The following is a 12,240-nucleotide window of genomic DNA, read 5'->3' on the forward strand; positions in this document are numbered from 1 at the left end:
AAATTTCCTAAGAATTTATAACCTAAGAGTTTATAATTGCAGGCCTGCATTTGTATGAGTTTTGAGGTTCAGATTTCTGCTGTCTGCCTGGTCCTGAAAGCTCCAACATGAAATTTGGCTCTGGGCCATCTGGAGGTACCAACAGAGGCAAATGCAAAATTCTCTCTTGGGAGCTGTGCCACCAACCCAGGTGTAAAGAGTTCCTGTAGATAAATTCTCACTGAAGATGAGTTTACAATTCAAAATTATAGAACTCAGGAGGAAATTATCAACCACGAGGGAGAGTAAGCTGATGCATCAAACAGCAAGACTGAACCTCCCAGAATTTCACCTGAAAGTGCTATCAAACAGCGAGGACAACTGAGGGGGCCCAGCTAGATGTTTGTGAAACTCAGATTTGTCCTCATTGCAAGATGAGCTGCAGATCCACTTGATGTCATTATAAAAGGCCCTTTGATAAAATAATATGGCTGTGTACATTTGCACATTTGGGGAGCCATCCTCTTCCTGACTGGGAGGGGCCAGGCTGGGAAGAAGTCAGAGCGTGGGAGACCTCCCCCCACCACTGGCAAGTGTGAGACTGCAGATGATGGAGGCACAGCCCAGCATCCAGGAACATCAGCTCATGAACTCAGCCACCTCTGGCCATGGACCAGGGCTCCAGCAGAGCTGATGGATTAGTTCAAGAACTGGACAGAGCTCAGAGAAAGGTGTCAGGTCAGAAGCGAAGACTGCAGAGGGGTTTCTGGGAGAGCTTTCCTAGTGATGAAGGAGTTTGCTAAGCAGTCCAGAAGCCCAGCTCAGAGACGCATGGGTGAGCTTCAAAGCCAACACTGGCTACCATCTATGGGGTCAGAGTGATGGGGCGAGTGGCTCAGTGCTCAGACCCGTCCAGCTAGGCTATTCTGGTGCTTCCTATATTCAGACAGGATTGTCTGGGAGCCAGGGCTCCAGATGGGGGGATGGGGACAGGGGTGGAGACCCTGACAATACACTCTACAGATTCACTAATGAGCCATTAATTCAACAGATACTCATTGACACCTACTCTGTGCCAGGCCCTGTCGTGGTTCAGCAGTTTGCCATGGTACATGGATGTATCAAGTCCTGCCCTGTCATCTGGGCATCCACATGGGCTTCCCGAGGACCAAACTGCTCCAGGAGGGCTTCTTGGACCTTTGATTTTCCTGGGTCCAAACAACATTAGCCCCCCCTGACTCCTCAGCCCTGCCCACCAGGAGGATCAGGTCTGTATGTGGGCTCTGGGCTGCCCTGGCAGCTCGTCCTGCCTGCTCAGCCACTGACTCTTAGAGATCAGTATTTGGCTCTAGGTTGCCCACTGGTTAAGGGTCAGATGTTCCAGTCATTCAAGCCAGCCTCAGATCTCAAGTTGGCTAGACTTGTTGTCATAGTTAATGTTGAAATGGTTGAACAGCCACCCCTTCTGGCAGGCTGTGGAGCCTGCATGGCTGACCTTTGCCTGCCTGCTCCCTTTTCAAGGGCATGAACCGACAGGACCTCTGTCAAGAGGTGACCAGGTGACCGGCCATCTGAAATTTCAGCTTCTCACTGGCAAGGAGCTCTCACAGGAGTAAGACCCATGAAGGTGCCCCCCGGGTTGGGATCAGAGGGAGGTGCAGAGCAAGTCATCAGTGGCTCCATCCTGGAGGTACCCTCTGCCCGAAGTGCCCCTGGAGCTGTCACCTGAGGAGCAGGGGAGAAGGGTGTGGAATGGACTGCCCTGGGTGACAGCCTCTTCCCCGACAGTCCCAGCGGTGAAGTCTAGAGGCAGCTGATGCTTCTAGCCGCATCTTGTAGCACTGACCTGTTACAGCTTATGCCGCGCCCTCACCTGCCCTGTCGTGTCCAATTCCTTATGCTGTCAGCACATTTTGGGCACCTGCTGTGTGTCAGGGTCAGGGCTGGGTGTGGGGAGCATTGGGGTGACCCAGATGCAGCCTCCTCCCAGGCCACAGGGAGGTACTCACCGGGACACTGATCACCCCACTCGCCCTGCCTGTCTTGCTCACCCTCCCTTGCCATGTGGCCCGAAGCCTGTCTCCCTGGAGACTGTCCCACCCCAGTGCAGCTGACCGAGGACCACAGCCCAGTCCGTCTAGATATTTTGTCCTTTGGGGGCCCAGTCATGCTACCGGACAGGACGGAGTTCTGTGGGTCCTGCACAAGTCATCACCCCAGGCCCTTGCACCAAAATCCAGGGCAGGAAAGTGGCTCTGGGAGATGGGTGGGTGCATGTCATTCCTCAGAACAACTCTAGCTGCCAGGTGTTACTTAGGTGAGAAAATGGAGAGTCTCTGAGTCCATGACACGCCCAGATGGCGGACTGAGTCCCTGGCGGTGCCGGGGCTCGATCCCAGGCCGTTAGGATGCTCCGCCTGGACTGTTTTCCCAGCACCAGGCTGCTTTCCTTCATCTGTGCCCTGAAAGGTCCGTGCCCTGACGCCCAGACCACTGGTGCCATGGTCGATAGGATGGGCCTCCAGACCCAGAGTTTGGTCCTGCTTTGTCGTTTTGCATGGAGAGGGCCTCCCGCCATGGTGCCGGCTGGCTAGAGGGTTTCTACTCTCTCCAAGAGGTGTGGCAGGTGGAGAGAACCGGGAGAGATGCTGAGCCCCAGGAGATGTTGTGTTCAAAGGAGCATGGGATGAGAATCAGGACGCCATCCAGAGAAACTCTGAGGAGTCTGGAGGAAATAGGAACAGTTGGTGCCGGAACATTCCAGAAGGTTTGTCCCCACACCAAGGAAGCCAGCTAGGGAGCTGAACTTCTCCACCAGAAGGTCTGTAGAACAACTTGGCAGCCTGTGTACCACGGGCTTGAGGAGTATTCCTAGAATTTGGCAGGAGTTCAAGATCAGAGAGAAAGCAAAGTAGTGGTGTGACTCGACGGCCCAGCAAGGGGGAGTGTGGCAGGATTTCAGGTTTCCAAATTGACTTTTCTTTTCGTGCGTGTGTGGGTAGGACAGAGTCTTCCTGAGTATCAATCTCTTGGGTCACCTGGTGCAGAATCTAGCACACAATGGATGCACAGTCCCGATTTGTGGAAGGAAGGAAGGAAGGAAGGAAGGGAGGGAGGAAGGGAGAGAGGGAAGGAGGAGGAGAGGATGCACACTGTCCCCCGAGGGCTGGCAGGAGAAGCAAGACGTGAGTTCAGAAGCTTCAGCCAAATGGTCCCTTGTCGGTGACCCCGGCGACCAAGGCTAACGAAGGTTCTGGTGCCTGGTTTCTCTCAGGAGCTTGGCTTGACCACAGCCTCTATGGGCAGTTTGCCCTCTCTGATTGGAAATCTGCCTTTCCCGAGTGTACTTCCACCTGTTTTGGCATCTGAAGCCACCATTTTCCTCTGTGACAGGCACCAAGACCGCTGGGCACCATTTCTCACCGGAACCCCATTTCCTTCCCTGCAGGAAGGACCGTCACGTACCGGGGCTGCTTCCGACTGCTGGAGAACATCACACACGCCTTCCCCGACTCCCTGGTACAGGCCAACGTGACCGTGGAGACGTGTTCAGGATTTTGTTCCCAGAAAGTAAGAACAGTTATGATCTCACAGCCCTGTCCTTTAACCATCCAGCCTGAGTGGTGGTCTCAGGGAGGGGCAGGCGCCCGTGCGGGGCTGCGGCTGTCCGTCCTCGGAGCCTGGGTGGGAGCCGAGGAGGGAGGTCCGGGAGGGCGGCGGGCGATGATGCAGCAGAGTCGCCGAGGATGCCAGCAGGAAGCCCGCTAACGAGGTGATCGGGGCTGGGTGGGGAATTGTCAGAGAAGGTTGTAAAGCTGAAAGAATCATGCCTTTCCCGACGTGAGCTCTTGGCACACGTGTCAGATGTTAAATTGACTTGGTTTGGAAGCAGGAAGATGCTGGCTTGGGACTTGGGGAGTGCAGATTTTCTGTTATTTGCGCTGACAGCGTTGGGCCATGAATCTGACTTCGGGGGCTGTAGACACTCATGTACCTTTGGTTCAGCCTGGGCTGAGGACTGGAGTGTGGCTCTGTGCAGGGGCCAGGCTGGGCACCAAAGGCCACTGTCCTTGCATTGCGTGCCAGCTCCAGGGTGGGAAATGTTGATCAAGGCCACATGGGGCTTGCACAAAGCAGGACCGGGGACGGGGTGTGAAGCGAGGCTGGCGGGACCGGCGGGCCGCCCAAAGAGCTCTGAGAGCTGGGGCTGGAGACCTGTGGTCTCCAGATTGGGCTGGATGCTGTGGCCCTAGAAATAGCCCTGGGGGGCAGTAGGCTGGGATTTGGGGCTGCTCCGATGTGCTGGGGTTCAGTAGCCTCGATGGGACTGTGATACGTGGCAGTGTAACAGAGTAGGACTAGCAGAGAGGAGGGCCTTGGCAACAATGATGCTATTTATCAACAGAAGCTAACAGGTATTGATCATTTATTCCAGGTTCTGTTCCAACTTTACATGTGTTAACCCATGTAATCCTCTTGACAACCATAGGTGCTCCTATTTTTTTTTTTTTTTTTTTTTGTTTTTTGTTTTTGCGGTACGCGGGCCTCTCACTGCTGTGGCCTCTCCCGTTGTGGAGCACAGGCTCCGGACGCTCAGGCTCAGCGGCCACGGCTCACGGGCCCAGCCGCTCCGCGGCATGTGGGATCTTCCCGGACCGGGGCACGAACCCGTGTCCTCTGCATCGACAGGCGGACTCTCAACCACTGCGCCACCAGGGAAGCCCCCATAGGTGCTCCTATTAACTGCATTTTGCAGGTGAGGAAACAAAGAGCTCGGGCATTCTGCCCACGGTCACACAGCCAGGAAGGGAGAGATCCAGGATTTGAACTCCGCCTAGCTCCATAGCCTGCTGGTTGTTAGAAGGGTATAGGGCATGGGCCTCAGCGAAAGCACATGTAGTTGGACACGAAGAAGCACTCCCTCCATGGGGCCCCGACCCACAGGGAGCTGCTGTGCTCTCAGCCCTGTTGAGATGCTTCCCTTGGAGGTGGGGGGAGACAAAGCCTTTTTCCTACTCGCTTCCCTCTTGCACAGTCGCGGCCTTTGAAGTGGCTCTCTGACATCTCCGGCATTTCCAAAGCCACTGCCAAGGATGTCTTAGGCATCGGGGCTCACGAGACACAATTCTGGGAGCTGAAAAGACTGTTGATTCACAGACATCTGGCCTGGGGACCCCTTCCTCCCCTCTCCCCCTGGTGGGAGCAGAACCAGTAGAGATGGCAGGGACACCTGCTCGCCCGGCGGGGAAGCACGCCGCCCTCTCTGGGCTTCCTTCACACCTGCCGTTCAGAGCGGCTCCCCGGAGGGCTGCCCACTGGAATCAGAGGAACTCAGCTGGTCTGGGCCTGCTGAAGGCCAGCCTCCCGGTCAGCAGACATAGAGGCATCTTCCTGTGTGCCGGGCGCTGGGTTGCAGCCTTCCCACTCGTGGTCGGCCCTGATCGTCTCAGCGCTCCGTGAGCGGGGATGGTCTGACCCCTGCTTGCTGCGGAGCCAGTGCAGGTTTGCAGGAGTGAGAGCTCTCATACGCAGGCACAGAGCGACAGGCTTTACATCCCACTCTCGACACCACGCCCCGTGCCTTTCACGCTGCTGCCCCTCGGTGTGACATCGGCGGGGGAAGGGGACAGGCGAGTTAGCCAGAGGAGACAGGAGACAGGAAACGGAACAAGAGGAAAGGGAGCGGCAGCGTCATGGCTGTGCCTCTCTGATGTTTTAAATGATTTTCAATAGAGAACGTGCTCACGTGGAACACAGTAAAAAGACACCAAAGGGAGTCGAGGGGAAAGTCTCACCCCTGTGTGTCGTCCACTCAGCATCCTTCCTTGGACGCAGCTGATGGGCCTGACCTCGGCCAGCCACTCTCAGAGAGATTCTATGAATATTCAAGTGGTTGTTCCTTTACAGAGTCATGATGCCTTTACAAACCCCACAGATGGTAACGAGCCACACACACACAATCCCCCACTCTCTCTTAGAGACTGGTCCACATTGGCACAGAAAGCGCTTTCCCACTCTTTTATTCAATTACATGGACGTCCTATAACTTATCTAACCAACACCCCGCTGTTAAGCATTTAGGTTGTTTCCAGTCTTTTGCTTTTACAAACAAGGCTGTGATGACTATCCTTGTAGGTAGGTCGTTTTGTGTCGGTGGTGGACCTGCCAGATAAAATTCTTAGGAGGTACCAGGTCAGAGGCTGGCTGGCCTTGTCCTGTGGGTAAACTTTGCCGTGCTGCCCTCGGCAAAGGTTGTGTTAATTTTACGCCCCACCGGCTCTGCATGAGAGGGAAGCAAGGCATCCTTGTGCCTTTTCTTTTGGAGAGGATGACTTCAAAGCAGCATCCCAGGTAGACGGCCCGGCATTCTGGGGATGCCTCCCCTGGGGCAGCCCACAAGGGCCCAGAGAATTCTGCCTTGTGGTTACAGACACAGAACTTGAAGATTTTAAACTCTTCAACTCCTGTTTCCAGCCATTCTTCATATTTACTGACAGAAATCCAGGTCGCTGCAATCTCACATTGCAACGTGTGCCAAAAGATACCTGAGGGTTGTTGATAGCTTACGCCGTTTTGCACCTTTGCATTTTGTACGTCTCCCCTCGAGATGCATTTCAAGGACAAGTTACTTGCTTGGCTCTGGGCAGTGTGATGCTGTGAATTGTTGAGGTCAGAACAAGGATGAAAGGGTGTCCAGGGTTCTCAGAAATGGCCTTTGCCCTACAGGCGTCAGAATCTGTGCTGACAGCTTGGCTCATATCCTGGCCTCCCCTGTATTGTCAGATGGGGCAGGGACAGTGGCTGTTTCCTTGAGTCCCATTGTTTCGATCCACAGAATGTTGCAGCTGTGAGGATCAGAGTCACTATTTCCAGCTTTCAAGTTGAAAGCAGGTCTTGGCAGGACATACTTGTGGGACGGGGGCCAAACACATACACTGACACTTATGGGGGGGATGCCAGCTGCCCCATGAGATAGAGCTCACCCCTGAAGCAGGGCTAAGACAGGAACTGGGTGATTCTGACATACAGCAGAGGAAGGTCAGTGCCTGATGAGGATGAAGGAGGCGTGGAGGGAGGCTTCAGTAGGAGGCTGCAACTTTTTGGAAGGGTTAGAGCTGGAGGATGTGGGGTGGCATCAGCGGGCAGGGGAGGGGCGTGAGAAGTGCGTCATAAAACTAGGCAATGGCTGGGCAGGGGTGAGGTAGTGGGAAGGCAGCCAGCCCGCCCAGAGTGCAGGGCTCCACGGTGCCATGTGAAAGGTAGGACGGGGACAAACTACAACAGGCCTTGGATGCCCGCCTCCAAGTCCAGATGTTTTTCGGTGGCTAAGAGGGAGCTACTGATGGTGTGGCAGGGAGGGGGCGGTGTGACTGGTGTGGGGCTTCATAGCTGTGGGTAGGATGCTCTGGGGTGAGGGGTGTTCTCGGTGGATCCCTCTGGGAGACAGAAGTCCTCAGGGCCACCCCCGGAGATGCCTTGGCAAAACTGTGACTGGAGTCCACCTGTGACCTGGCTCTGGAATTAGGAATTCCACGTAGGGCAGGGATGATGCCCCAGATGTCATACTTGTAAGTAAAACCACCATCTGCCTGACAGAGTGACCTTTGCTTCCCAGAATGTCTGTTCCTCCCTTCTCCCTCATCCTGCTCTGCGGTTGTTGGTATGACTTGGACTCAAGCCTTCTGGATGGTCCCCATCAGCTCTCAGGTTCCCAGTGGGAGCTAGGCTGGGACCCTGATCTCACTCTAGGGCAGGGTTGCTCATCCTTGCAACTGTTGACGTTTCGAGTTGGATAATTGTTTGAGGATCTGTCTGTACGTTGTAGGATATTTAGCAGCATCCCTGGCCTCTACCCACTACATACCAATAGTACTCCCCACTTAGCTGTGACAACCCAGACTGTCTCCAGACATAACCAGGGGTCCCCTGCAGGGGAACCACTGTCCCAGACAGCCACCTGGAATGTGTTGGCTCAGCCATACGCAGGCCCGGTTCACGTTCCCCACGCATCTGAATCCTGGTGATGGATTGTCTTTTACAGCTATTTAGGGAGGATGAAGAAGCAAATTCCGCCTCCAGCGCTGAGGTCTGGTGGATACAGGATCAGCTGGCAGTTCAGCTGACCCGGGCCTGCAGAGGCCAGGGATCTCTTTGCAGGAAGCGTCTTCTCTCTCCTCTCCTGGACGTTGAGGGTGAAAGAGAGAGGTGAATTTGGAGATTTCTGGCTGTACTTTCCTGACCGACGTGCCAAGCACTTCCTCTCCAGAAAGGCTGGTGGCACCGAGGCTGCAGAGACGTCCCAGTGGCAGCTTCATCTCGTCCTAATTTGGCTGCAAGACAAGCTCAGGTGTCCCACGACGTGGGAATGGTTACATTATGCCACGGCCATACAGTGGACTATAATACAGCCATTGAAAATGTTTCCAATGACTTTTATGATGGAAAATGCTCACAGCAGACTGTTAAATGGAGCAGAGCGAAACCTGAGGGTGGGGACTACAGGCTTAATTAGGGCTGGCTGGGCAGGGGGGCTGGGAGCGGCAGATGCCAGAGGTGGGGCATGCAAGCAGGAAAAGAGGGGGGGCCTTCTTTGTGCCATGCCCCAATTTCGAGCACCATCTGAGATTTATTTGCGGCTCCCAATCAAAATCTCTACTGTTTTTTTGCTAGTTAGTTACAACGGATTTGGGGAGCTCCCAGAGTGTAGTTTGACAGGGAAAGAGCATTTGGGGCCACATCAGCATCTTAATGATCTGACTCTCTGCCAGCAAGGGCGACTTGACCTATGTAATGTGTTTTTAAACACAGTAAAATGATCTTGTCTAATTTTCTGCGATCGTGTTGGTGATGGAAGAATACCTGTTCATTCTCAGGCCTCTAGATGTTATCACCTCCTTCATTTGAACAGAAGGTGAAAATGATCTTAGATGTTTGCATCGCTACCCATTCGGATGTGGGGTCGTGAATTTTGAAGCCCCGTATTGGTGTTCGAGTAGATAGGCTGTGCCATTCCTGCGGTGAGACTGACGGGTGAAATCTGGCACCATCTGCCAATAGGTTACTAACGTGTGAAGCTCCGGCTGTTACACCTCGTGATCTGAGGTTTGTTCTCCCAGCAACTGCTCGTGGTCCTACTGAGAAAGGCATCGCAGGGAGAGAGGTGTTATCCTTCCTGCCTGCCCTCTTTTAGCCTCTTTGGGGTGTATAAGTTCTTCATACAGAATTGTTAGCACCTGGATGTTTTCCCATCGACATTTCTTCTGAGGTTTTTCCTTTGTCCGTTTAAAGGAGGCGCTAACCCTGCTGCCTGTGGAATGGAAAGGCACGCATTAACGCGGAGCCGGCTTGTTCTCTGCTGGGCAGTGGCTCTGGCCACGTCCCCTTGGATCCTGATAGATGCAGTCCATCCTGCGTGGGTCTGGGTTTTGTGAATTACTACCTCTGTCTGCTGTCTGGGGCTCCAGTCTGCCGAGAGCCATCGCCCAAGGGGACATCCCCTAGGGGCCTCTGGAGACACTCTGACATTGAGCTCCAAGTAGTCCTGAGGCAGCACCTTTGAGGCTGGACACGTGGAAGAGGGCTGATGAGTTAGCTCTTCCGGTGGAGAAGAGCAAATACAGAGAGATGGCCTAATGCCGCCCCCCATGCCTTTGGCCTCCTCCGGACTCGGACCAGCCAACTTGCTGAGGGTCTGCTCTCTGAAAGGCCCCTTAAGAGTATAGTTGTTCCTTGAAGAACACAGGTTTGAACTGCACTTGTCCACTTATGTGTGGATCTTTTTCAATAAATTCGTACCACAGTATACATCATCAGCCATTGGTTGAATCCACGAACACGGAACCACAGACTTGAGGATCCACGGATTTGGGTATCTGTGCCAGGTCCTGGAACCCATCCCCTGCAGATACCAAGAGATGAGCGTATTTCATGGCATCCTAAAATCCCCCTGACAGCTGGAGACATCAAGACTCAAGCCGTCTAAATTTAAACTCACACCAGAGCCCTTAATCATTAAGCTATGCCCCTTTTACAGATGATAAAACCAAGGCTCACAGCTGCCCGGGAGCTTGTCGACAGTCACACAAATGAGATTCAAAGCCTGGGATTCCTGACGACAGGCTTCAAACTGGGTCCACCTCCTGTAGCTGCCCCTCCAAACCACACAGCTCCACACCTGCAGTCAGATCAGAGGGAAACATGCTCTCAGTTACAGGATCAGCGGACGGGTTTGCATTCAAACTGACATTTGCCGGAAAGCAAGAGTCGGTCCTTTCATCCCCAGCCCCACATCCCCCTTCGTGGGCCTCTCCTCTCCTTTCTGTGTCTTGAATGTTCCCCAGTTCTGCCTCTGGGGGCAAGAGACTTGTCAGAGGCAACCTCCATGCCGGTTCCTGAATTTCGTCGCAAACCCACCGCATTCACGTTTTTGCCTCCCAGGGGCTGAGTGTGGTGTGTGGCAAAGCCCTGGACTGGGAGTCCAGAAGGCTGGCTTCTGCTCCCATACCCCCTGATGGTCTGAGGTTGTGGGCTGCTTGCCGCCGGCCTCCAAGCCTCAGCTTCGCCTTCTGAAACCAGAAGTTCTCATCTCTGAAGTTTTGGTAACTCTGTGTAATCCTGGAGATCCTGAGAACGGTGCCCAAGGACGAGTGAGGATGGAGAAGAGGAGACCCCAGTGGGGGTCCTTCTTGAGGTCTCACTCCTTGCCTGTCGGAATGTCTGCTCCTTGACCCCTTGGCCATGGCCAAGCCTTGGCGCGTGGATCCCCACCGCCCGGAGAGCCCAGCCCTGGCTGTAGCATGACCCGGCTCCAGGCTGAATGCCCAGACATACTGCAGACCCAGTCCCCGCCTGAGCCCCCATCCTGGACACCCAGGCTCAGGCTGTAGAGAAAGTACTGGGATCAGCGTGTGCACCCACCCTGCCCTCGGAGCTCCTCATCTATTCGAAGCAGTATCACATCTGTGTTCCTGTTTCTCTGCCTTGTCTTGGTTCATTTTCTCCTCTTCTCTCTCTCTGTGCTTTCACTCTTGCTCTTGTTCTCTCTCTCTCTCTCTCCCTGCAGCTTGACGTGGAGGTACCGGGGAGCAGCAAGGTTGGCAGAGAGATAAGATTCATCAATATTTAATTTTTATGGAAATCACGTCTTAGAAATCCCCAAGGGGCTGAAAATTGGTCTGTGTTTTCAGAATCCAATGATGTTGCTGAAGAGGTTATGTTGTAAATAAAACCACATTACTGTCTGCAGCTCTCCCGTTGCTCTGCAAACACCCGGGAACTTGACAGTTTAATCCACTCAAGGAAGCAAAAAGGTTCGGGTCACTGGTGGGGGCAGCCTGGCCCCAGCCCTGGGATACAGGATCGTGAGGCATCAACATCAGCCATTACCGCCGGGGAGGGAGACAGACCCAGCCTGCCCTGAGCAGATTTTTTTTTTTTTCCACTCTGTTGGTGAAATGTTCTTGTCTGAACAGGAATCTCAAGATGGCAGAGTCCCCTGGGGTTCCTGTTGACAGGGAGGGTTTGCTTAGATGGAGCAGGCTTTCTTCTCTTTACTCATGGCCGGGCACAAGTGACCAACAGAAGGCTCATGTCCAAGTCTATTGCCAACAACTCTGGGGAGAGTTGGGATCTGGAAAGGACATTCATTCATTCATTCGTTGGTTCATCCATCCAACATTCATTAAGCATCCAGAATGTTCTAGACTTTGTTCTAGGTACTGAGAATGCAACAAAGCACACCAGACGCACAAAAATCACAGCTTATATTCTTGTGGGTAAAGGCAGACAGTAAACCAGGTAAAATATATAGTATGTTGAATGGTGACAAGCACCGTGGAGAAAAATGAAGCAGGAACCTTACATATTTACCCATTGGAAACGAAGATGTGTACCCACTGAAAGTCTTGCCCAAGAATGCTCATAGCAGCATTATTCGTAATAGGTAGAAACTGAAAACAGCCCAGGGATCCATCAAGTGAAGGAGTCCACAAATTGTTATGTCCACACACGGAATGATACTCAGCGATAAAAAGCAACAATCCACTGCCAGATAAAACAACATGGGTGGCCTTAACAAATATTTTTCTGAAAGAAACCAGACTCACAAAAATATGTGCTGAGTGATTCTATTTATAGGCCATTCTAGAATAGACAAAACTCATCTGTGATGATGGAAGTCAGACTAGGGGTTGCTTTGGGGGAGGGGGGTATGACTGGGAAAGGGCTGAGGAAACTGGTGTGTATCCTGATAGGCATTCATCA

At 53.3% G+C, this 12,240-nt stretch overlaps 1 protein-coding gene across 1 annotated transcript in view; it reads left to right on the forward strand.

Annotated features, from left to right (window-relative positions):
• WSCD1 (WSC domain containing 1) overlaps positions 1 to 12,240 on the forward strand; it is a 41,470-nt gene that overhangs the window by 17,872 nt on the left and 11,358 nt on the right. Inside the window, exon 5 of the mRNA XM_060081017.1 lies at positions 3,428 to 3,549. Coding sequence (XP_059937000.1) covers positions 3,428 to 3,549 — 122 coding nt within the window. The remainder of the gene's footprint in view (positions 1 to 3,427; positions 3,550 to 12,240) is intronic.

This window comes from Mesoplodon densirostris, chromosome 18 (genome assembly GCF_025265405.1).
Source record: "Mesoplodon densirostris isolate mMesDen1 chromosome 18, mMesDen1 primary haplotype, whole genome shotgun sequence".
Classification (NCBI taxonomy): Eukaryota; Metazoa; Chordata; class Mammalia; order Artiodactyla; family Ziphiidae; genus Mesoplodon; species Mesoplodon densirostris.